At 32.6% G+C, this 27,508-nt stretch overlaps 2 protein-coding genes across 3 annotated transcripts in view; both read left to right on the forward strand.

Moving 5' to 3' along the window:
• Positions 1-13,557, forward strand: part of LOC124929350 (4-alpha-glucanotransferase, chloroplastic/amyloplastic) — a 36,015-nt gene extending 22,458 nt beyond the window's left edge. The window contains exons 3-16 of one of the 2 annotated variants that reach the window (XM_047469693.1): positions 8,540-8,631; positions 8,708-8,771; positions 9,622-9,700; positions 9,991-10,127; positions 10,268-10,426; positions 10,493-10,569; positions 11,055-11,194; positions 11,271-11,302; positions 11,389-11,463; positions 11,879-11,951; positions 12,456-12,544; positions 12,677-12,721; positions 12,811-12,963; positions 13,182-13,557. In XM_047469693.1, coding sequence (XP_047325649.1) covers positions 8,540-8,631; positions 8,708-8,771; positions 9,622-9,700; positions 9,991-10,127; positions 10,268-10,426; positions 10,493-10,569; positions 11,055-11,194; positions 11,271-11,302; positions 11,389-11,463; positions 11,879-11,951; positions 12,456-12,544; positions 12,677-12,721; positions 12,811-12,963; positions 13,182-13,292 — 1,326 coding nt within the window. In that variant the 3' untranslated portion in view covers positions 13,293-13,557. The remainder of the gene's footprint in view (positions 1-8,539; positions 8,632-8,707; positions 8,772-9,621; positions 9,701-9,990; positions 10,128-10,267; positions 10,427-10,492; positions 10,570-11,054; positions 11,195-11,270; positions 11,303-11,388; positions 11,464-11,878; positions 11,952-12,455; positions 12,545-12,676; positions 12,722-12,810; positions 12,964-13,181) is intronic. The other variant, XM_047469694.1, reaches the window with a different exon arrangement.
• Positions 13,558-19,937: 6,380 nt separating this feature from the next.
• On the forward strand, positions 19,938-20,905 carry LOC124929008 (60S ribosomal protein L23-like). The gene is made up of 4 exons (XM_047469262.1): positions 19,938-19,950; positions 20,040-20,324; positions 20,724-20,765; positions 20,859-20,905. Exons 1-4 carry the CDS (start codon positions 19,938-19,940, stop codon positions 20,903-20,905), a joined length of 387 nt encoding a protein of 128 aa, XP_047325218.1.
• The last annotated feature ends 6,603 nt before the right edge of the window (positions 20,906-27,508 follow it).

Consider the following 27,508-nt stretch of genomic DNA (forward strand, 5'->3'; position numbering starts at 1 on the left):
TAATAGGAAATAATTTACACAATTTAGATATTGTAGACATAAGATGGGTGAAGAGTTTCCCGTATATATAATATCATCCACATAAACTAGTAGATAAGTCGAAATATTGCCTTTTGTGATAGAGAAAGAGCGATGTATCAGATTTAGATTCAATAAATTCAATGGATAATAAAGCCCTACATAACATAGAGTTCCAAGTCACGAGACTTGTTTTAGTGCATAAATAGACTTTTGAAGACGGCATACATGATGTGGGAAATCAGGATGTATAAATCCATGCGGTTGAGCCATATAAACTTCTTCAAGTAATGTGCCATGAAGAAAATAATTACTCACATCAAGTTGGTGGGTAAGACACTATTATGTAACATTGAGTGAGAGAATGGTTCGAATAATAGTTGGTTCGACAACCGGGCTGAAAGTTTCCTCATAATCAATTCTAGATTATTGATGAAAACCTTTTACAACAAGTCATGATATGTTTCATTCAATTGACCTACCAATTTTCCGTTTAAGCTTAAAAACCCATCTACATCCAACCATATTGCAGGCCTGAGTTCACGGAACAAGAGTCCACGTGTTGTTCTAGAGTAGAGAATTATACTCAGATGTCATGGAAGCCCTCCAAGAAGGGTCTTTATTGTCCGATGAAACACATGTAGGTTCAACACTAAAGGCAAAGTTGATATTTAAGGAATGAATCCAATTTTTGGCTCGAGTGACCATGGGATGAAGGGAGCATTTAGGGGCACGAACAAGTGAAATACGAGGAAGAGGATTTTAGGAATATGTGTGGATTCAACCAATGTGGGAGTAAATGAGTTAGGAAAATACTGAGGTAAGGTAGTGACTGGATTGATTGGATTATTAAGAGGGGTAGATGTGGTAAGTATGGTTGGTTATGGAGTAATAAATGTTGAGGCTGTAAGTGGAACATAATATGTGAGGATAGATAGCGATGGTTGTTGGGTTGTGTGAGTAGGTGCAGAAGGTGATATTGTAGAAAAATGAAACATTTCATTGAAGATAACATGTTGAGAGATGTATATACGATTGGTTGGTAGGTGGAGACATATATAGCCTTTGTGAATCGAGCTATACCCAAGAAAGGTACATCGAGTGGACCGAAATTCCATCTTATGTTGGTTGTTGGGTCTTATGAAAGGGTAACAGGCACACCCAAAAGTCTTTAGAGAAATATAGTCAAACACACACCGAAATAATATTTCATATGGAGAACGATGATCTAGAGAATGTGACTCTCGGATGATAAGATATGTTGCGGTGAGAGACGCATCATCCCAATATATTGAGGAGGTACTGATGCGTGTGCCCTTAAGGTGAGGCTGATCTTAGCGATATGCCATAATTTTCGTTAAACAACTCCATTTTTTCGCTCGTATATGGGCATGAGAGTCGGTGTTTTATAACATGAAGTTCTGTCAATGACCCAAGATTACGATATTCTCTACCCCCAATCAGTTTTAAGCATTTTATACTCTGATTGACTTTTTTTCAACAAGTGCCTTAAACTTTATAAATGTAGATAACACATACGATTTCTTTTGAAGTGGGTATAACCACGTATATATCGACTATAATCATCAACAAAAATGACCATATAACGAAAACCATATGTAGAGAAAACGAGAATCGGTCCTCAAAACATCAGAATGAATAAATCAAGTGAAGTAAGTGTTTTTTATACAGAATTTGGAAAAGGTAATTTATGATCTTTTCCAATCTGACATGCTTCACAAATATTAAAGTTCTTGTTTCATAACATGGGTAACTGTAAATGAGAGATAACATAATATGTGGTGGCAGCACATGAGTGTCCAAAACGATGATGCCAAGTTGACGCTGAAGCTCGAGAGGCCGTAAGAGCATGTTTAGGGATGGTTGATGGAGAAATGTAGTATAACTAGTATTTAAGTCTGCCTCAAAGAACTTCCATATCCGTAGAGAGATCTTTTACCAAATAGTAGGAATGATGAAATTCAAAGAATACATTATTATCAGTGGTAAATCTAGCAGCACTCATCAAAAATCTTGACAATTTGCGGAACATGCAAAATATTTTGTAGATGTAGAGTTTGATTTCCACTATTAATAATAGAATTGCCAATGTGAGGTATGAATAAAGGATTATTGTTACCAATTGAAATTCGTTCAGTACCTTGATATATGTCGAGTGAGTGTGGAGATTTTCTATGTCAATCGTAATATGATCAATAGCACCCGAGTCTGGATACCACGCAAGATTTGAGATCACTGATGGGTTGGCCATCATAGTTGTAGGAGGAGCCGAATGTTGAAAGTTATGATCAAACATACTCCGACAAGTATTAACAAGATGTCTAGTATCATTACAAAGATGACATTGTTGGTGAGAGCGACAATTATTCGATGTATGTTCAATTCAATCACAACTGGTATATTTCAGACGTTAATTACCACCATTATTATTTATGCGGCGGTACCCGTTGTTGGTAATCTTATCTCGTAAAAATTACACGTAAATAATATATGAATACAATAAAATGATAATAGAACAGATACAATAGATTATGTAATGAGATGAAGAAATATCTTCTCGTTTGCTCTGAGGCCTATGAAATCACAGTTCCTTTAAAACAGTTTCACAGTCTCCCGTTTGTGTTGGAGAGTTTCGTCGGTGGCTGCTTCCCAGGGTACAACGGAACCTGCAATGATTTAGCACAGAAAAACCACTACAACAGAGAACTAGACAAAAGTACCTGAATCACAATCACCGGATTTCGCACAAAAATGATCGAGTCAAGAAACTCGAAGAACACTCACAAGAACACTCAAAAATTACTCACAAGAACAAGGAAAGACTTTTAGAATTCTAGAGTGATAAGTGATAAGATCATGTGTTGAGAGGAATACAATGTGAAGGGATATTTATAGTTGAAAATTAAACTCATAATCAATTCTTTAATCCAACGGTCACTAATCCATCATCCATTCATCCAACGGTTATCGTTGATTGCCTTTTCATCATCTTTGCAAGTTACATCCTACAATAAATATTTTATAGTTACAATAGCAATTAACACAATTTGTTAATTGACTCATTCAAGACATTTATGTTAATTGTAACAATTAACAAATTTAATTCACAATGAATTTGATGTGAATTTCATTAGGATGAAATTACACCTTAATTCACTTTTGAATTTCATGTGAATTTCATTTGGATTAATTTCATTTTAATTCACATTTGAATTTCATGTGAATTTCATTTTGATTAATTTCACTTTAATTCACATTTGAATTATATGTGAATTTCATTTGGATTAATTTCACACTTAATTCATATTTGAATTTGGTGTGAATTTCATTAGTCCAAATATCATTTCCATTTAATTAATGGAATTAGTTTAATTCCAACAATCCCCCACATTAATGGAAATTGAAAATTAACCCGGTGAAAGGTTCAATAGTTGAATTCTACATAGGATAGGTTGGTGTGACCCTTTGAACCTTCCCTTATGAAAGTATATAACTTTACTAGCCGATTAGTAGACTCGATGTCCTTGAACTATTTTGCCTTCTATGTAAACGATTACACATTGTTAGAAAAATTAAGTAGATTAATTTTAACTGGCCAAAAGACTTAATCAATCTTAATATTCTTGTGCAGGTACAGATCAAGCCGCATAATACCGGCTGAAGTACATGATTAAATGATTCGGTCATAAGTCTATGAAACCGGATGAACTCCTCAACCGGATCAGCTAGCAAAAGCTGATTCATCCGGCCGACTCACTCGTATTAAAGATAATAAAAGTTCAACGGAAAAATATGAAAAGTGGTTAATCTGAGAAAATGACGTAACATGACGATATAAAGATTTCTCGAAAATACAAAAGAAGATATGATTCGGATCAGAAGCATGCAACGTAAACAATGATGAAACTGGTTATCCAACTCTACAAGCAACCTCTGATTTAGACGATTGACTTGGTGCATGCATGCCATGTGTCAATAATGCAAGTCGGCCTAAGTGCATGACTACCAAGTGTCCGATATGACAAAACGTGCACGCAACCTCTGAACCGGATCGACGTGGCCTCAAATGACCAATCCAATAGAGAGAGAAAATTATGACCGTTGTCATATTCTCTCTATAAATAGAAGCCAATGGTGCCGAAGAAAGATACGCGTGAGATCTCTACGAAAAACCTCATACAAGAGAGAAGAAACAGAAAACATAAGATCTTACGCATAGTGATTGAAATTCTGAAAGTATTTGTGTATTGTGTGTGTATTTTACCAAGTGTAAAAGTATTGTATTACATCATTGTGAGTGGTGTAACCGACGAGCTGTTACTCATTCGGAATGTGGGTTGTGGTTGTGTAATATTCCTTAGTGAATATCATTCTCATTGTTTGAGAAGAAGAGGTGACGTAGGAGATTAAACTCCGAACATCCATAAAATCTTGTCTCGTGTTCTTTATTGTCATGTTCTAGCTCACTCACTCAAACCTAACCGAAACATCTAAACCGAGATAACTAATATATTCCTAAATCAAACTGGTTCTCTCCTTAAACCGATATCTCCTAAATAACCTCCAAACCGAACTGTGTGTGTTGCTTCAAGCTGAAACAAACCATTTCCGCACTTGAACCCGGTTCAAGAGGTTTGTGACAGTTTATGTAGTATTAAGAAGTGATTTTAGTCTCTAACCGGACTATTACCAATATTGTGTGTGTTGTTGTGTAAGCGTTCACCCTTAAAACCGGAACCTCGGTCCTCCAAGGAAGATCCCGATCCTAACAAGTGGTATTAGAGCGAGGTTTCTTAACACTCAAACAACCAAAGGAGATGGGGATGAGAATCATGACCCACAGCGACAAGCCACCGATGCTAAATAGTGAAGGATTTAGCGGTTGGAAGAAACAGATGTATCTTCATCTGATCACGTTGGATGATGAGATGAGCAAAGTTCTAAAGGAGGGTCCGATAAAGATTAACAAGGAGACGGAAGAATGGACGGCTGAAGATCAAAGAAGAAACAACCTGGACAACCATTGCATGAGAAATATCTTCAAAGCGATAGATGACAACACGTTCAACAAAATTTCGGATTGTCAAAATGTAAAAGAAGCCTGGGAAACGATCATTCAGATCCATGAAGGAAATGACAGAACTAAGGAGAACAAAATTCTAGTGGCAACTCAAAAATATTAGAACATCAAGATGAAACCGGGAGAAAATATGAAAGAGTTCAGTGACCGGTTCACCAGTGTAGTCAACGAGCTACACACACTTGAAAATAGATATGACAACCGGGAGATCTTTACCAAGTGCATGTGATATCAAAACCATGGTGATGAGGGAATCAAGCAACCTCAGACAAATGAAGTTGCACGACGTGTTTGAGGATCTAAAAGCTTATGAATTCGAGATAAAATCTCGGATCGAAGATGAAGCATCAACCTCAACCGCAACTAGAGCATTGGTGACATCGGTGGAACCGGCGGTCCATGTATCAACCGTTATGGCTCCTGTCAAAAGCGCTGACCAGATCAGTGAAGACGTGATGGCCATGCTAGCTCAGAAATTTGGGAGATTCATGAAGAAGAATCAACCATCGAACAACAACTTCAACTATAACTATGCCGTTAAATCAAATGTAAGATGTTTTAACTATGACGGTTTTGGTCATTACAGGTCGGAATGCAGGAAACCGAGGAGAGACGACGGAAAACCGGGAAACAACTATCAAGGAAACAACTACCACAGGAATGATTACCAAAGAAATGACAACCAAGGAAACAACTATCAAAGGAACAACAACCAGCAAACCGGTGCAGGAAATGAAATCTAGAAGGCACTCATTGCATCCGACGGTGGAAGCGATTGGGCTAACTCCGATACCGAAAACGAAGAAGAAAGAATTACATGCTTCATGGCACATGAAGAAGAGGTATTTGATGTCGCATCTGATGAATTTACTAAAGAAGATTTAGTTATTGCACTCAACGACATGGTCGCTGAGTTCAGAAACTCGTCTACTTATATACCGACCCGGTCAAACTATGAAACCGGAGAGTCAAGTGGTATCGCTGGTGAGCCATGTGAAACCAAAGTAATTAAACGTGTTTCTTGGGTGAAAATCATATTGAATCTGAACTTGTGATAGATAATCATTTGAACTATATGTCCATTTTCAATTCAAATCTTGAATGTGTACAATAAATTAAAAGAGTCTGCCATGCCTCAGGGTTGTTTAGGGGTTGCAGGTTTTAACTTTTATACCCAGAAGCAAAGGCTGAGATTCAAAGTTCCGTGGATGAGAACTAGCACTAGGCTGTAAATGAAATAAAGCGTAAGTAAAGAAGCCCCTGAATATAGAATAAATTTAAGAATAATACTTTGTTATTATAACTAATCAAATACATTAGCTATATATATATTTGTTGAAGGCAAAGCCTGTATATAGACCTATTGTACCAATTATCCATTATTATGAATAAAGTGAAATTGTGACATTTATCTTCTGAATTCTCTCATCTCCCGTTCTTGGAATCAAACCATTAAAATTACGAGACGATCATAGCCATCGACCCTCTACCTGCCAGAATCGATAAAGAAGGCTGAAGAAAAGCAAGATCAGGGGAGAAATGTTGGAAACAAATAACAAAAATGACTTTGACACAGTTAAAGCATCTGTTGAAGAATTACAAGAACAGTTGGCTGTTGGCACATCACCAGAAGAATGCCAGGCAACAAGTGACTCAAGATTTAGTGAAGGAAAAAGATTTAGTAACAACAATTTAAGAAATGTATATATTAATTGGAATGTTTAATATTAGGGGACTTCTAATAGAAATAATATAAAAGAATAAGAGAAGAAATTAGCCTAGTTCGCACAAAAGCAGTTCTTACAGCTTTCATGAAGTAGTTACTTTGACCTTTTTGATAGCTGTCCTATGTTTTCGGTCACTCGGTGTGATTTCCTGATGACAGTTCAGTCTTCACTTAACCCAACTGTCCGAGTAATAGCAAAGAGGAACCAAGCACTCTTTGGTTAAGAAAGAAAGAAGGTGGCTTTTGGTCTAGCTTTTTTTCTTTCTCTCTTGCCAGCGTTATTTTCTTTTTGAAAATTTATGCTCATTCAGCTATCTTTCCCATCACATCACTATTTTAATTCCACATTTTGTCTTTTGTTGGATCTCTGCTTGAGATCCTTACACATATTACAAAAGTCCCAGCAGGATCAACCAATGTGAATGGAAAGAAAGCCATCATCTAAGGAACCTGCATGGTGAAGGGGTTATACAAGTAGATGGGTAATTAATTTGGGATTGTGGAGATAAGGGAACAGGGAGAAGAAAAGGGATGTTAATTTATTAGAGAAGAAAAAAAAATAGAACTGTTGTAAGAATTGGGAGAGAGGGAAGAAAATACTATAAAACCTTGAATATTAAAGGGATGTTGAGGTCACTCCTTAGACAACTAAAGTCACAGTCTACTAAATTATTCAATGATTTATTTCTTAAGAACAAAACGAAAAAAGTCAGAACTTAGTAATATCCTACTTTGCTTGCAAAGCTTGATGATTAAAATTGTCTAGATTGCTTTGAAAAATAACCCCTCTAATATGCAAACTGAATCTATAAATTGTCAGAAAAGAATATTATAATTTATTGATGGAAGAGAAGGTATTAAGTTGATCACTGTCGGTTTAATTTTGGACAGGTTAGGGTTTTTAGGAATTTCTAGAAATCTAGTTACCTTTTGCTAATGAGAAACAAAATATGAACGTTTTCTTTGCCTGTACTTTCACTGTATGTAGTTAGCATAATAAGCTTATACGTTCATACAGTTATTTTTATGCTTGATTAATGCATTTCTTCAATAGAAATGTAAAGACTTTGAGGCATGGTAAAAGCTTGATTATTGTCCATTGATATCATAAACGAGGATTTACATTAGATGACTTTCCTTTTTTCTTTTTGGTTTGGCTAGCTATGGGATTATTTGCTTGAAGAACACTAAGGAAGCCCCATTTTACTTTTTCTCACTTCTTTTTTTTTGTCTTTTTGCGCTTGTGTTCGTCGCATTTTTTGCAATTTATACCAGGCGTTACTTAAAAGAGAAATAACATAGACTTTGAGAGTGAACATATTTCCAAATTCCTTGATCCCAAGGAAAAGAAAGAACTATTTTGATATCATTTGACGTTAATTATTGCACATAAATAATCACTTGCATATATATATATATTATATATATATATAAGTCACTCATTACCCCTCTCAATGAATGTGATATTGATAACTCATTTGATCTGCACATGTTATAATTATGGTTTATCATGTGAGGGAGTAAGTTGTTAAAGGTTTTTTTTAAAGGTCAACCTTTTGTATTAAAAAATAATAATGCAAGGTGAGTTCATGGGTTACACAAGCAGGAAGCGAAACGGAAAGAAAAGAAAACCTGTTGACCTGCTTTTGTTGTTAAAGGTTGTTTGATCTGCTTTTGTGTTTAATTTATTTCAGGATGCAAACTGTGGTAACACTCTTCTAATTTCTCTCGAAGAGCTTGTAAAAGATGGTTTATTGACGAAGGAAGAGCTTCCAGTGCCATTGACGTGAGGAACCTTATTTATTTGTTTTTATCTCTCTTTTTCCTTTTCTTCTCCATATGTTCTGTATCTCATATCTTAGCAGAAATGTGGACCGAGTGAAATTTTCAGATGTAGCTGAGATGAAAGATCCTCTAATATCAAAGGTAAAACTTTTCTCAAAAAAAATATCAAAGGTAAATTAGAGCAAGATTGATAGAAACACAGGTTCAACATTGCAGTCTTTAACGTGTTCAATGTAAAGGGATTGTTGATAGTTTCTGATAGGTTCTTACTTGATAAAAGAAAATTCTGGGTGCTATGATGATTGAAGAAGAATGCAACATTCCGCTAATCATTGTTCACAAACCATACTATTTTCTTGAGCTAGAGTTTAAAGTCCCCATTGCTGACTGATACAGCTGAAAAATTAGCCCGGTCTCAGACTAATTGTAGGAGTCCTTCCAAGATTACATGGTGGCATGTCGGCAGAGAGGACTAATCATAATGAGGATGATCAGTTGTTTCAACAACTATAACTTTTTTCCTGGAAAAGTTAAGCTTGTATTAAAAGTTTTGGGGTGGCAAAGGCTGTGGCATAAAATACACGAAAGAAAAAAAGAGAACCTTGGTTGGAAGTGAATCCATGTTATTAGCACAATTGTGATGGACAAATAATGTTGTTTATATTTCATTATAGTATGGATCATGTCCATACCATATAAAATGAGATTCTACACTATTTCATGTCACTGAGAGCATGGAAATATAACTGTATCATGTGAGCCTTCTCCAAGTTCTTGGCAAAGATTTATGCAAGCCATTTGAATTCGTTTATATTTGCACTCAATATTGATGTTTCTATTTTTTCCTATTGCCAGGGAAAGTTAAATGTTTTTATTAGATCTGCTTCTAAATTTTAAGTTTCTCTCTTCAAATCTGTTGTCCATTCCAGTATCACATCCTATAATGCTTGATTTGGGGTAACAAACACCTCTCTTCTTGTCAATAACATAGGCTGCAGAGAGGCTGATAAAAAATGAAGGGGAACTTAAACAGCAGTTCGAAGACTTCCGTAAAGACCCTAATATTGCAAGTGAGATAACATTTCTCCCTTTTCTTTTGGCTTTGGGAAGGATGTAGGTTGAAAAGATGTAGTTATTTCCATGCTGTGATGAACCAGTATCAAGATGTAAGGAGAAACAGTTTTAACTAAATCTATTCTTAGGACGATGTTCTATTAATGCAACACAATTTTATTATGCAGTACTTCAGAATTTAAATGTTAATGGCTAAATGTGTAAAATTCCTCTTCCCATGTTAATCAAATATGGAATTTTACTAGCTTTGTTTTGCTACATGTTCAGTTGATTTCCACTCCAACAGGTTGGCTTGAAGATGCTGCTCTCTTTGCTGCTATAGATGAGACTTTGAACACATTCAATTGGTATGATTGGCCTGAACCATTGAAAAATCGTCATCTTGTAGCCCTTGAAAACATTTATCGAGACAAAAAGGATTTTGTGAGTATATTAATCTCTACATTAATATTTTTTCATCATTTTCAATTAGCATAATTCTTTCAAGTGTAGTTTATCCATTTCTCAGTTGCCAGTCTGATTAGTGTCACATGGCTAATGGTCTTCCATTTATACATGTACAGATAGAGATATTCATTGCACAACAGTTTTTATTCCAAAGGCAATGGCAAAAAGTCCGTGAATATGCACGGATGAAGGGTATCAGTATAATGGGAGACATGCCCATTTATGTTGGCTATCATAGTGCTGATGTTTGGGCTAACAAGAAACACTTTCTACTTGTGAGTACTACCCCTAATTTTGGACTTGTCAACAGAGAAATTATTAACCACAATGTTTCCTTTCAGAATAGGAAGAGCTATCCTCTTCTTGTTAGTGGTGTTCCTCCTGATGCTTTTAGTGAAACTGGTCAGCTTTGGGGCAGGTTCGCTTTGTTATAAACTTCTTGCAGTTAACTATCTAGATGAAGTTACGTATTATTTTCTATAAACATCCAATTGTGGTTCTTACTCAAAACCATGCTCTTAAAAAGATCATCCAACTGCAGATCAAGTTGTTTTCCATATTTTTGCCTTACAAGGTTGGTTGTGTGGCATCTTGATTAATTTAGAAATCTGAACCACCACCAAATTAGGAAAAATAATAAAATAAGATTCTCATCATGTAACTGATCAAACCATCAATCAAACTGTCATCTAGTTATGTAAATATATATCTTTTATATTTTTTTCTAAAAGCGTGATGGATGCTTAATATGATGAAATTTATCTGTTGATACTTGTCAGCATTTATGTTCCTCTCCCCCCACCCCCACCCCCATTTTTTTTGCTGTTAGACTTCTCTGAAACATATTCTTGGTGCCAACTTTGTGCCATAATCGATAATTACTTGGTTTATGACTTAGTCCAGCCCATTATATGATTGGAAATCCATGGAGACCGATGGTTTCTCTTGGTGGGTACGACGAATGCGACGAGCAATGAATCTCTTTGATGAATTTAGGATAGACCATTTCAGAGGGTTTGCAGGTTTTTGGGCTGTTCCTTCTGGTGAGCTCTGTGTAACTGGTGTATCTAATTTCATTTTCTTGTCTAATAATTTTAATCAAACTCTTCAAATGTGCAGAAGCAGATGTTGCATTACTGGGACGTTGGAAGGTTAATTTCATAAACCCATTCTTTGTGTGGGTTTTTATTGAACAATCCCTTCAGTGTCAGTCATAAGATTTTTTTACTGGTTGCAGGTGGGGCCAGGAAAATCATTGTTTGATGGCATCTTTAGAGCAGTTGGGAAAATAAATATAACAGCAGAGGATTTGGTAGGTTTTGTTTTCTTTATTGATCTTTTATGGTCGTGATTACGGGGACGATTTCATTTCTCATCTTCCAAATATGATTAAGTATAATGGAATAATCAATTATATTCATCATTTCAATCTGCTAAGTGTCTTAACTGTCAGATTTCATTTCTCATCGGCCAAATATCTGGAAAGTGTCTTATCTTTATCTGTATATACAAATATGAATAATCAATTATATTATTAGTCATTTCAATATGAAGATAGTGTCCACATATCCTTAGTATTGTTTCCTTATCTGAAGTTTCTTGTGGCATAAATGAAGGTGCCACCACTAGGTCTAATCTATTCAAACAGGATGTTGATATGCATACGTTTTATTTATTTTTTTAAATGCTAAAGTTTCTTATCAATTGTACATTATCATGCATTTTAGGGAGTTATTACAGAGGATGTGATTCAGCTTCGGAAATCCATTGGCGCACCAGGAATGGCTGTCCTTCAGTTTGGTAATTACATTGGGCTGTTTTAAACATTTTTTCATGTTAATCGTGATCCAGAAAAATCAACATTTGTTATATTTGTTAAAGTTCACAATGATGTGGAAAATAATCTGGATCATGGTATAAAACTAATCTGATCTTAATCCAGTAAAAAAATGATACCAAATGAAGAAAAATATTACACTATAATGATGTAGAAAACAATCTGTAGATCAAATGAAGCAAAGAAAATCACACAATAATTTGGATCATAAACAAAAAATAATCTGGATCATGATCCAGAAAAAATATTGTACCAAAAGGGAAAGAAAAATTCACTTTCAGCTTTAACTTGGGAGATTTTGCAATGGGATCGTGATTGTTACATATATTGTGACAAAATATAAGTTTCCAAATAGACTCGTTACTTTCTTATCAGTTATGCTCTTTCCAGAAATCTCATGTAGCAGCAGTTATAATGGTTCATATTTTTTACAATTCTTGACCATTTTATGTTGTTTCTTGTTTCAGGATTTGGAAGTGATGCATATAATCCTCATTTGCCTCATAATCATGAAGCCAATCAAGTTGTCTACACAGGAACTCATGATAATGACACGGTAAAATCCTCTTCACTCTGTTGAGCTTTATTTTATATGGATTTTTCTTGATACAAAAACTAAACCTCTATGTGTCCAAAAGTTTCTGTTTTATTATTAAGTGTATAAGCATTTTCCTTCTATCCTGTATAGACTCGAGGCTGGTGGGAGGTTATTCCTGAAGCAGAGAAATCTAATGTGAGTTTTATTTTCCTTTTGGTAGATATGCAATGTTAATTCCATATGCTATAGTTACTAATCAAGCATTTGAATTTTTTTTCTTTCAGGTAATGCAATATCTTTCGATCATGGTTGAAGATGACATTTCGTGGGCTATGATTCAGGCGGCTTTCTCTTCTGTGGCCCAAACTGCTATCATACCTATGCAAGATATTCTTGGCCTTGATAGCTCTGGTAGAATGAACATCCCTGCCACTCAGGTGAGCATTTACAACAAACCTTTTTTTTTCTCAGTGGTAGAGTTGCAACGCCCATGATCATTTTCAATAAATTAAATTATTTTTTTCATGGATCTGCATGGATGACTTTGTTTCACTTGGTGATTGTTCTATAACAGATTGTAGATCTAGGGTTAGAGATTTTGTCTTTTTTATGAAATAATACTAACAAAATCAAGATATTGTTGTTAAATGTGCAGTTTGGGAATTGGAACTGGAGGATGCCGAGTTCTATGAGATTCGATAACTTACACGACGAAGCAAAGAAACTAAGAGATTTGCTTTCCTTGTATGGAAGAATCCCAAATTAGCAGTTCCTATTCTCTCGCGTCAATGAGCTGGCTCAGTTAAATTCAGCAACACAATGGTTAGGTCTGTACTTTATTCGATTTGATTTATATATTATATTATATGTTCATGTAGTGTAGTTAAGCCTATGCAGAAGCTCATGAATAATGATAATAGCCCTTTTTTTAGTCTTTGCAAATAGAGTAAAGATCTCAATGGTATGACATATTGACTTACATAGTTACATACATATATATCCACATAATAAGCCAGTCCAATATTACTTTACAAGGGAAGAAAAGTTAGGTTGAATATTCATATAGATTCAAAATGAAAATTTGGTAAAGATGGGAAACTTTTGTGTTATATTTAGCAATTATGTATGTCTCATAATTATTAACATGAGAATAATTGAGAGGTTTATATATTTCTTTAAATTTATTTTTCGAAATGTGAGACCTTGTTACCAGGAAACTAGGTTTATTTTATTCAGACAAAGAATTAAATATCGAAAAATAAATTGCAGAATAATGTGAACTAAATCAAAATAACTAAATAAAAATTTAGGTGTTAAATAATATGACATATTTGCAATAATCAAAATTTTAATTATGAAGATCGAGTAATCTTGTAATTTAGAGTGACTCCAAATATCAGTAACGATGAGTATTGAAGTAGAGCAAGTTAAACAAATCAATTAAATTGTGTTGGAAAAATCTCTATAAAATATTTTGAACGATATTGAATTTGTCTTTGACCGAGGGTGAGTAAATAACGTGGAAAATGTCATGTCAAGTGATAACTGAGTCTTCGATTGAAAAATCTTGTAGGTGACTCTTTATTGAAAAAAAAATTAATTTGGTAACAATAGGAGGATATTGTTAACGTGGAAAATGTCATGTCAAGTGATAACTGACTCTTTTGCCCCTAAAAAAATTTATTTCTTTTGTCCCTAAAAAGAGGATGGACACAGATTTGAGAAAACATCATTATCACAATAGGAGGATATATTAGCAGCAAACAATCCAGATTGTGAGAATTATTCGGATCAGGGACGGACCCAGGATTTCGAACTGGGGTGGGCTTAAAAAAAATTTAGAGTGTGCTTAAAATAATAACGAGAAAATTTTGAAAAAAATAAGTATATAGAAGTAAATTTTACTATTTTTTTAATAATTAGATTAAAAAAATGAATTATATTATTTTTTTTAAGAAATTAGGGGTAATGTCATATTTCTACCGTAAAAAAATAAATAAATAAATAAATTCGGGGTGGGCTTCAGCTCACCCGAGCCCTTACATGGATTCGTCCCTGATTCGGATCAAAAAAATTCGAGATAAAAAATTCGATCCGACTAAATAAAATGTCGTATCGAATAAAATATAACGCCAACTCAAACTCGAGTGATGGAAAGAAAAATAGGGCACCTTCATGCTAGAAAAATTATCGATAGGACTAAAAAGATTGTATTTTCAACATTTCTAAAATAAATGAGAGAGAAAAGAGAAAAAATGTTAAAAAAAATGAAAGAGAGAAAAGAGAAAAAATATTCATGTTATCTTATTACAACTTGTTCAATAATTAAAATTGAGGTAGAACATAAATAATGTTTGAATGGGTGTATAATTACATGTTGTTTGATACATAGTATTAAGAATAATAAATTATATAGATTATTAGTATAATAAATTATGTATAAATTATATAAGTTTTATAATTTTGTATTTGATTTTTGATATAATAAAATATTAAAAAGAGTAAAAGACTATTTTATCCTTGTATTTATATAAATTATTTTAATATTTCTTATTAATTCTATTTAAACTAATAAAAAATAATTAAATATTATATAAAAAAAATTTAAACATAAATAATAATGCTATAAGATCATATAATTTTTTATATATATTATATTTTAATTCTTATAATTAAATACATATTTATTAATAATTAATATTATTAAATATATAATAACAAAATTACAAACAAATTAACCTCTTAAGAAGAATTTAGGTACCTTCTATACAGATGAAAATAAGAATTTATTGAAGCTAAAATTAACTAAAGTGTTTATAATTAATCTAAAATAGTTTATGTAATCTGACCTATAAATAAAAGAAAAGGTAGTTAAGAACATAGTTTAGATTTTTTATTCCTTATTTAACCCTATTAATTTCTAATTTTTTCCCATCGTTCTATATTTAGATCATTCTTCTTATTTTATACCATATTCAAGGGATAAATTATACTTTTAACATTACTATATATATATATATAATATTTTTTTAATCAAATATATATATACAATATATATATATATATATTATATATATATATATATATATTGTATCTCTAACCAAAAGAAGACTTAAAATATATTTTAAATTATCTTGATAAAACAAACATTTTAAATTAATTTATAATTTTTTAAAAAAAAATAACCAATGCTTCTCCAAACTCTAAGGAAATGTATTCAAATAACGTGGGATTCCTTGCCCATGACCCATGCTGATTTCGCTCATAATTGGATGATTGTCTTCTTTTTTTTCTTTTTTTTTTTATTTTACATTTACATACGTCTTTTTATTATTTTGTTTTGATTTTGAACTGTTTTATGTGGTACTTTTTAGTTTCAATATATTTTTTCTTAAAAAAATTTGTGATCATTTCGATTCGGTTAAGATACTTTTTATTTTTCAAAACAAAAAATAAATTAAAATAAATACAATTTGACATAAATTAAATAAAAAAAATCTAAAAATAAATTAAAAAAACTAATCGTAATTTTCATTATGATAAGATTATTTTTTAAACCCAACAAATTTTTAATTATAAGTAAAATCTTTTTTTTTTGAACTGTTTTATGTGGTACTTTTTAGTTTCAATATATTTTTTCTTAAAAAAATTTGTGATCATTTCGATTCGGTTAAGATACTTTTTATTTTTCAAAACAAAAAATAAATTAAAATAAATACAATTTGACATAAATTAAATAAAAAAAAATCTAAAAATAGATTAAAAAAACTCATCGTAATTTTCATTATGATAAGATTATTTTTTAAACCCAACAAATTTTTAATTATAAGTAAAATCTATTTTTTTTTATATAAAGTGTACGTAACTATATATGTTACGCCCTAATTTTTTACTTTTCTGCACCTAATTCAACGTAAAATCGATCATAAATGCGGAAGCTCTAGGGTGTCTTTGTAGGATTGGTGTTGAAATGGTTGATCTAAAAGTCGGTCCTACTGTCTCAGTCCCTCCTTCCACACACATCTCCGACACCATGCTCTTCTCCAAATCTTCTTTCACATGTCATAAAAACTCGTGGTTGGGTTCCTACACCATACAAGCATAGTGAGTCGATAGACCTAGCAAACATTTTAAAAGAATACATAAAAGACATTTTACTACATTGCATCTATGAGGATTTTTAAGGGAATATCATCATCTGTGTGTACAGTTGCATATTTGAGCCCATATTTGGGACCCTAGACCTTGGGAGCTGATCCTCAAGGTGATGCATCCCTCCGTCAATACCGTCAGTCATATTTTGAGAGCATTGGACCATCAGAGCTCATCCTGGTAGCCATCCTCCCGTATTCGTCAATTTCTTCATCATGATCACTTTGATTTCATAGCCCTTAACTTAAAAACATGATTTGAAAATCATATGCATCGTTTATATAAAATACATGAATAAATAGCTTTGTGTGGGTTTAGAAAATAGTAGACCATGGACTTGCAATTAAAACATGTTTTGAAAACCATATGCATCGTTTATATAAAATACATGAATAAATAGCTTCGTGTGAGAGCATCGGACCACCAGAGCTCATCCTGGTAGCCATCCTCCCATTTCCGTCAATTTATTTATCATGATCACTTCGATTCCATAACCCTTAACTTAAAACATAATTCTTTAGAAAACCATGGACTTCCAATGAAAACATATTTTAAAAACCATATGCATCGTTTATATAAAATACATGACAAATAGGTTTGTGTGGGTTTAGAAAACAGTAGAAAAAGTACTTACCATATAATTTCTTGTTTGCAGAATCATCGATCGGACCACTCGGTCCTGGGTGCCATCATCCTTGGTCCTAGATCCCTGTCAATACCGTAGATTCTTCGGTCTAGAAAAGTTGATTTTTGGGGTGTGACAATATATGTGATGAAACCTACACTCTTTTACTTTGTTATGAGGAAAAATTGAAGAAAATATTGACGACTCTCTCATTTGATTAACCAACACATTTTCACTCTTAATAAAACCAATATTATTTATAGAAATAATCTTATCTTTTAATTTTTATTGAAAAAAAAGAGAGATAATTGGGTAACATTTAGTTTATTTGGTAAAAAAAATAAATTAGTCATTTTTTTCTTCGTTTTGTTCAAAATTAATATCTGTTAAATAAATTAATAAATTTTTATTTATTTATAATATGATCAAAAAATAATTAAAATTTTATTTTTCTAATTAATTTTTAGTTATTTAATTCAATTATATTTTTCATACTAAATGAAAATATATTTTTACTTTATTTTGAAAAAAAAAATGAGTGATGGTAATGGATGCTAACAAAATACTAATTTTCAAAGAGAAAAAATAAGATAAGCTTATATATATTCATCGTATAAAGATTTGTTGGTGGTATATATTATATTTTAAATTGTGTCATATTTATCCAAACGAAACAAAAAAAATATAAAGATATTCAAATTTGACCGAATATAAATGTAAGTTACAATTCTCTTATTGCAATATAGTGTTGTCCTAATAGTTGGAGTCACAAGACCAATAATAGGATGTTGAGAAGGCAGGGATGTGGATTCCATCTAGAGACAGCCTTGAGTTTTGAATTGTCTCAGTCCCCGTTGAAAAAATATGAAATTACTTTTTGTTGTCATAAATCTAGTATAAAAAATTGATTAAAAAATTGTTTTTAAATGAGATTCAAATTCATAATAAAAAAACTTCTTAATTTTTATTCTAAGTCATTATGTTTTATGTTTCAATATATATTAAATTTAAGTAATTATGTTATGTTTTTATTAAATAGGCTGTCCTAAAAGAATAGATTTTTTTAGTTGCCTGATTCCATATATAGTGAAAACTTGAATATTTGTGTCGGCCAACAAATTCAAAGTATATATACTGTTGTTCAGAAACATCCTCCAAAAGATAAAAAAAAATATTATTGACCGGTCATATTTTGACAAATGATTGTTGTCTGATCAACAGAGAATCAAGAACAGATATGGGAGACCTTGTTGATTAATGAAAACATGATCAAATCATACCTTTAATTTGAGTAAGATTTTTGCTCCCAAATGTTTCCTAACATTGAGAGCTCCATGACAAAATAGTCATTTTATAAAAATAATAATAATAATAATAATAATTACACTTTTGTCCCCTCCTTACGAGAGGAAATAGGGGAAGGAATTTGAGAACAAACAATTATGAGTGTCTTTAATTGCATATGAAATAATGAAAAATGGTGGGTAGTGAATTATCCATCCCCAAATTCGATTTTCATTTTACTACCTCACCTTAAATTTGATGGGTATCTCTATCTGTATCTCATCTCCCGGGAAATTTGATGAAATGGCCCTCATAAGAGGTCTAATTCTAAAAAAGGTCCACGTTTGATAAAGTTGGCAAAAAGGGCCTTTTTGCCTTGTAAAAAGTTTGTAATACCCTCGCGCGCCTGTTTTACCGCTCAATTACGAGAAATGTATTTCTCGCATTTGATAATTCTCGCATTTAGCTCAATTACGAGAAATGTATTTCTCGCATTTGGTATTTCTCGCATTTGGCTCAATTACGAGAAATGTATTTCTCGCATTTGGTATTTCTCGCATTTGGCTTAATTACGAGAAATGTATTTCTCGCATTTGGTATTTCTCCTATTTGGTATTTCTCGCATTTGGTATTTCTCACATTTTCTATTTCTCGCATTTTCTATTTCTCGCATTTGATATATCTGAGTATATATTGAGATTCGGACATTTGTAAAATATATGAAAATGGCTAGGGTTTCGAATCGATCTACAATAAACTACGAAAGAACAATCTCCAATGGAGGACGTTATCGCGATGCATTCATCTCTAGATATCAGATTAACACACATACATGACGACGACTCAAGACAAGAACGCCTTATCATCGGAGGCTCCACTTGCCCCGTCACCGTCGAACGCAATGTTCGCTCCGACCTCGACACCACACTTCCAAAGTCTTGTATGTATTCTCTAGCTAGATCTTGTTCTTCAAATTATTAGATCTTTGAGATTGAGTTTTTTTCATCAAATGTGAAGATTTGGCTAGAGGGTCGACTGCTCCTGATATGGACCATCCACAAGAAACAATAGGGCACCCTCAATATGGCATGAGTGTCCTCCAACAACATTCTTCCTTCTTTGATCAGGATGACAATGGAATAGTTATCTTTCGGTGCCAGGGCTTGCGTTTCTAACAATGACAGTAGACTCAATTACGAGAAATGTATTTCTCGCATTTGGTATTTCTCGCATTTAGTATTTTTCTCATTTGGTAAATATTATCCGGCCACGAACCCTAAATTTAGGGTTCTCATATAAATACTCTAAAACCCTAATTTCACACTGTCATTGTATTCTAAAGCTGCCAAAATGTCGAAGCGAGGTTAGTGTTTTCATCTTCTATACAATTCTCTGTTAACTACATGCTTGATACTTGATAGTAATTCAATGTTGATAAACAAAGCGTTTTAGGTCGCGGAGGATTGGCGGGAAACAAGTTCTGCATGTCACTGGGTCTTCCTGTGGCGGCTATGATCAATTGTGCCGACAATACCGGCGCGAAGAATCTCTACATCATATCAGTGAAGGGGATCAAGGGTCGTTTGAATCGATTGTCGTATACTTGTGTGGGAGATATGGTTATTGCGACGGTGAAGAAAGGGAAACCTGATTTGAGAAAGAAGTTCATGCTTGCTGTCATTGATAGACAACGCAAGCCCTGGCGCCGAAAGGATGGAGTGTTCATGTATTTTGAAGGTGATTTAGTATATTTTGATTTTGTTTTGTGTTATAACTTGTTACTTGTTTAACCATTTTTTTGTTATTCTTTACTAGAACAGTTAGACAAGAACCCACTCTTTTCACGATCTGATTGATACAATCCCTTATTTGTTATGCTGAGGATTTAGAAATAGTTTTTCTTTAGTATTGGTTTTCAAGGGTATTTGTGTATTTTATATACTCACTAAGATATTAAAGAAAGAGTATTAGGGATAATGAATAGAGTTTATGGTATGATGAATGATGTATTTAGAAACACTATACTCACTTATTTGCGTTCTAAGTCTTACCTACTTCTCAATCTTTTTTATATATGAAATTTTTTTATTGTAATATGTAAATATATTGGTTGATAAATATGTTGTTACTATGCAAATAATGTTGGTGTGATAGTGAATCCTAAGAGAGAAATGAAAGGTAAAAAATGGCTCAAAATGTGTTAAATTACTATATCATCTTTAGGCCTCATTCATTCACTCACAATTATTTGTTTAATGGTAAAAAAACCAGGTTCTGCCATTACTGGTCCAATTGGGAAGGAATGTGCTGATTTATGACCCAGAATTGCAAGTGATGCCAATGCTATTGTCTGATAAAGTCGGGGGACTCTTTTGTTTTTAAAAACTTGTCAATTTTGTTTTTTGATTCACAACTGAGATTAGAATCATATACCCTTTCAATTCTTGTGATACGCATAACATATTTATGAATGTTGATGTATGTGAGTGTTTTTAATTTTGGGTCATACCAAACATGCTATTCAAATATGTAAAATATCTAGTCAAGAAAATGGGGAATAAATAAAGTAGATGGTTAAAGGGTTTATATCTAATACCAACATATATAATGTCAACAATTCTTACAGGACAAAGCAAAAGCCGCAAGAAGTTTTTGTGTTCTTATCAAGGCCCATAGTTAGCTTCTTAATTTCTCCATAGTTAGCATCTTATTGACATGATTCCAGTTGTTGAAGCATGAGTCTGTCGGATTGACATGAAATAAAGAAAAATCTGTATCTTTTATAGAGGATATTTTAGCTATCACTTTAAGAGATTGTGCATGTTTTATGATGAAAAATGCTTATAAATTTGTACTCGTAAAATGAAACCAGACAACGATTTGTCAATTATCATCTGTTTTTGGTTTTCATATTCATAAAATTATTTCAAAACAGATATTTTTCAGCCTGCGGTCTTAATAACATAATGGGTTTGGCAAAAAAAATAATAAACATTTGGATAGAAACTAACTGTAAATCTCCACAAATAAACTGTAATTTTCACTTAATAATCTGACTATAAAAACTCCATAAATAAACTGTAATTGGCATAGTGTTTTCTTAAAGATGATGCAAAAGAGAGACATAAAGACAGTAATAGTTTACAAACTTAAACAGATTCAGGTTCAACCCAACAAACATATTTCACTGTTCTTCGTCACTATCATTCCCGAAAACTGAAGCTATTGAAATCTTTGCCTTCTTCTTTGTCGAGCTACTGTTTAAAATCTAGCCAACATAAGAAACTTCCTAATTAGGAAACAACAATGACAGGAGTCCCAACAGAAGTAACAATGAAAAACAATTGCCTCCCCTTTTGGCTTAGCTTGTTTTGCAGAATCTTGGACCTTGGCAGTAGAAGCAAGCAACCTGGTAATAAAAACCGCACGAAATTCTCAAGACCTTCCAAACTTGATGATACCAATTCCCCTCAAAAGACACACATATAAAAGAAATATGTGTTGCCTTCTGCTAATAAATGTTGGTTTTGTAAAAAAAAAAAAAAGCAAGCATCAATCTCCAATTATCCGGGTATGCACACATACAAACTGCAAAAAGCATACCTCTCGTTTCTTAGCAATCTCCTCTGTCTCCTCTAACTCCACGTCAAGTTTCCTCCTTTGGATATTTTCTTCAGCAGTATAAAAATCATCCTCTTCCTGTTTTCCAACTCCCAATTTTGCATCCCGCATACCAGACCTTATTGGCTCAATTATTCCTTAATATAAACCGAAAAAATAATTTACTACCCAATTATTTGATAGAGAAAACATAACAGATGCACAAACAATGAAGTTCCTGAAGAAATGTTCAATTCTAGTGTCTATGTTGAGAGCCAGTTCACCCATAAAACCTTGCTATAACATATTATAATCAATCTACTTCAATATGAGAACTGATGTTTATTTACCTTGTTCATCCTTCCCAAGACCTTTTCCTTTCCAACCCATCTTTTGGAGAAGCCTAAATCCAATATTAGAAGATGACAATTGTGTATTCAATGAAGCTTGTTCTACATTATCAAGATCAACATTTTCAGTAGGCCTGTGATTAATTGGCAGATAAAACACAAGAGTATGAATATCTGAAGTATATGTAAGACAATCAAATTTATTTTTGTAGAAATCCAACAACCAGCAACCTAAGAAACATCTCGATACTTACATCCACCTTTTCCGGCAGTGTATCTCTCGGATTCGTTCCTTGTCTATTGTTATAACATCTTTGGTGATTCATTTTATCCTGTATACATAAGACGAAAACCCTTAGAACTAAATAAGAAACGAAAAAAACCCAATTAATCATAGAGAGAAAATATCCAACTTTAGGGATTCGAATTTCTAATCTCATATAATACCAACCATTTCCTTCAAACCCAGTTGACCTATCTAGCCAAGTCTGCATATTTGATGAAAGACCCAATCTCAAAGATTTAATAATTTGAAAGAACAAGATCTAGCTAGAGAATACATACAAGCCTTTGGAAGTGTGGTGTCGAGGTTGGAGCGAACATTGCGTTCGACGGTGACGGGGCAAGTGGAGCCTTCGATGATAAGGCGTTTTGTCTTGAGTCGTCGTCATGTATGTGTGTTAATCTGATATCCAGAGATGAATGCATCGCGATCGCGTCTTCTATTGGAGATTGTTCTTTCGTAGTTTATTGTAGATCGATTCGAAACCCTAGCGAGAAATGTCCGAATCTCAATATATATACTCAGATATATACCAAATGTGAGAAATACCAAAGACGAGAAATACCAAATGCGAGAAATACCAAATGCGAGAAATACATTTCTCGTAATTGAGCGATAAAACAGGCGCAAGGGGTATTACAGACTTTTCACAGGGTAAAAAGGCCTTTTTTGCCAACTTTATCAACCGTGGGTCTTTTTTGGAATTAGACCTCTTATGAGGGCCATTTCATCAAATTTCCCCATCTCCCCAGGTACCATTACTCGATTAAAATATAAATTTATATTTATTATTTTCTAAATATACTAATTAAAAACAGAAATGAAAATATTACTTACTTGCATTGCATAGTTATATCGTAGAAGTTCAAAATATAAAAATTTGTTGTTATTACATACTAGAGCTCAACAAAAACTAGAAAAAAGTGGAAAAAGTTAACAAACTAGATAGAATGTGAAGAAAATTAAAAGATTGTTGAACTTGAAAATAAAAAGTAAAATAGTGAGAAATATTTTGTTATAGAAAAGTGAAAATTAAAAGTTATGGAGAAGATAAATTAAAATGATGTTGAGAAGTGGAGTGTGGTATAGGTAACTTAAATAATATATTTATTGTAAATTTATAATAATGTGAAATTTTAAAAGTCATTTTAAACTTTAATAAATATATATATATATATATTAATATTTCGGGTATCGGGTTTGAGTTTTGCATTCCCATTTCGACCCCAAACCCGATCGGGTAATCATTTTCACTCCCCAATTCCGATTTAAAAACCCAAACCCGACCATCGGGTACTCATGGGTATCAGGTAAATAAGTATCCGTTGACATCCCTAAGTATACAAGTAAAAATTTATTGAAAGTTGTAATGAATATTTGAAAAATGAAACAAATATAAATATATATATATATATATATATATATATATATATATATATATATAATTATTGTAGAAAACTCTATGTTAAAAGTTGTAAAGTTTATGAATACAGTGTTACTTACTAGCCAAATTGGATTTGACAAGACACAAATATTACCCTAATTTACATATGTAAAAAGTGTTTTATTATTATTATATTATTATTATTATTATTATTATTATTATTATTATTATTATTATTATTATTTTATAATGGGAATTTAATGTTTGAATGAAATTGCTACAATTATGATCATATTAACTCTAAAAAATAGATGTTAATAATAAATGAAAGTATAGATCCAACTCATAAGTAGTTGGACTTAGACAAATCAAAAGTTTTGAAAGAAAATACTAAAATTAGTTGGCCTAACATGTAACTTTATTTTATTTATTAGAATACAATATTAAATTGTAAATGGTTAAGTATATAAATTTAAATTGTGTAATTTATTCTTAGAAAATTTATTAATCATAATTATTAGAAAATTTAAATAAATTTTAGAAAAATACTTCATATTTACAAATTTACCTATTACTCAACTCCCAATCAAACTATTAAAAATTACTATTATGAATGTATTATATCAATCAAACATAAAATTTATATAAGGTTTTTAGTGAGAATGAAATTAATTATATTTGATCATTTAGATACCACTCTTATTTATTAAGTTTTGTTAACTACCATATGAACAAAATCGAGGTAACAGTTCTACTAATGAATAAGGAAACAAAAGAAAGAAGTTACATCAAACCTCATAAAAAAGATTTTCAAAAGGGTTGGAAAACCAGTGAAAGCTTCATATTCTAGTACAAGGGAAAACGTAAGTTCTTGAGAGAAGAAGGATGTAATAGATTTTTTTCGTTGTGATAAAAAATGACCACAAAAAGAAAAAAAATGCAAGGTTTACTTGGAGTCAACGAAGAAGAACAAAGCATCGAATCGAACGTTGATACTTCCTCAAGTATGTTTGTTATTGAGGACGTTTTTAATAATGCCTGGGTATTAGGTATTGGATGTAGCTCACATTTGTATGTTACATACATGAACTTAAAAATAATAGGCCACTAAAGAAAGAAGAGATTAACCTACAAGTTGAGAACGGGAAAGAGGTTGCTGCTTTAGCTGTAAAAACTTACTTTTTGTACATATGAACTTATTTTGAACGTGGATAAAAAGAATAATAAATGATAGATATAATATATGTTTTATTCGTAAATTATTTTAGTTGTTTTTCTTAACGAGTATAGTGAGTTACATACATATTTAAATAAATATAATAGAATGATTAATAAATACACATTATATTGATCAACGTGACCTTTGATATACCCAAGTAAAAAACTGCAGGTTCATACTTGTTTGAGATAAAATTAACTTTTATGGTTAATTTATGTTATTATACTGATAATAGGTTTCTTTTTTTAAAATCCTTCCGCAAGCAAGCAAGACAGGGTGGCACAGACTGTGAGCTTGTCACGAAAAAATGCAATGAATTTGGATGAAAGACCTTTAGTAAAGATATCTGCAATCTGATCATGAGTTGAGATATATTGAATGATAAGTGTCTTACGAGCAACATATTCATGAACAAAATAAAAATCAATCTCAACGTGTTTGGTACGAGCATGAAAGACATGGTTTGCAGAGAGAAATACAACATCAATGTTGTCACACCATACGATAGGAGGACGATTTAGAGTGACGTGAAACTCACCTAGAGCCAGCAAAGTTCACCAGTATCATGAGCAAGGGCACAATATTCAGACTCTATACTAGAAAGAGCAACAACATGTTACTTTTTAGAATTCCAAGAAATGAGATTGACTCCAAAAAATATACAATAGCTAGTGGTGGATCGACGATCATCAGAACATCTGGCCCAATCAGCATCATGATATGTTGTAAGAGAAAGTTGTGATGATGACCATATTTGTAATCCATGATACAGTGTATGCCGAAGATAACGTAATATTCGTTTTACAGCTACCCAATGAGTAGTGGTATGAGAGTGCATAAACTGACACGCTCGATTAACTACAAAGGCGAGCTCAGGACATGTAAGAGTAAGATATTGAAGAGCGCCAATAATGTTTCGATAGATAAGTGGGTGACTCAAGGGTTCACCATCATGTTTGGAAAGAGAAGACCTAGTGGCAACATGAGTGTGAAGTGGCTCCACCATATTATCTCTCTTGAGAATTGTGGAAATATAATTAAGTTGACTAAGAAACAAACCGATAGGAGTTCAAGTAGCTTCAACTCCAAAAAATAATGAATATCACCCATGTCTTTAATAGGAAATAATTTACACAATTTAGATATCGTAGACATAAAATGGGTGAAGAATTTCCCGTAAATATAATATCATCCACATAAACTAGTAGATAAGTCGAAATATTGCCTTTGTGATAGAGAAAGAGCGATGTATCATATTTAGATTCGATAAATTCAATGGATAATAAAGCTCTGCATAACATAGAGTGTCAAGTCACAGGACTTGCTTTAGTCCATAAATAGACTTTTGTAGATGGTATACATGATGTGGGAAATCAGGATGTATAAATCCATGCGGTTGAGCTATATAAACTTTTTCAAGTAATGTGTCATGAAGAAAAAAGAATTACTCACATCAAGTTGGTGGGTAGGCCACTATTGTGTAACAGCGAGTGAGAGAATGGTTCGGATAGTAGTTGGTTTGACAACTGGGCTGAAGGTTTCCTCATAATCAATTCTATATTATTGATGAAAACATTTTGCAACAAGCCGTGATGTGTGTCGTTCAATTGATCCATCAATTTTCCGTTTAAGCTTAAAAACTCATTTGCATCCAACCATATTGCAGGCCTGAGTTCACAGAACAAGATTCCACGTGTTGTTCTGGAGTAGAGAATTATACTCGGATGTCATGGCAGCCCTCCAAGAAGGGTCTTTATTGGCTGATGAAACACATATAAGTTCAACATTAAATGCAAAGTTGATATTTAAGGAATGAATCCGATTTTGGCTTGAGTGACCATGGAATGAAAGGAGCATTTAGGGGAACGAGCATGTGAAATACGAGGAAAAGGGTTTCTAGGAATATGTGTGGATTCAACCAATGTGGGAATAAATGAGTTAGGAAAAGATTGAGGTAAGATAGTGACTGGATTGATTGGATTATTAGGAGGGGTAGGTGTGGTAAGTATGGTTAGTTGTGGAGTAATAAATGTTGAAGTTGTAAGTGGAACAAAATATGTGAGGATAGATAGTGATGGTTGTTGG

The sequence above is a fragment of the Impatiens glandulifera genome, chromosome 3 (genome assembly GCF_907164915.1).
Source record: "Impatiens glandulifera chromosome 3, dImpGla2.1, whole genome shotgun sequence".
Taxonomy (NCBI): Eukaryota; Viridiplantae; Streptophyta; class Magnoliopsida; order Ericales; family Balsaminaceae; genus Impatiens; species Impatiens glandulifera.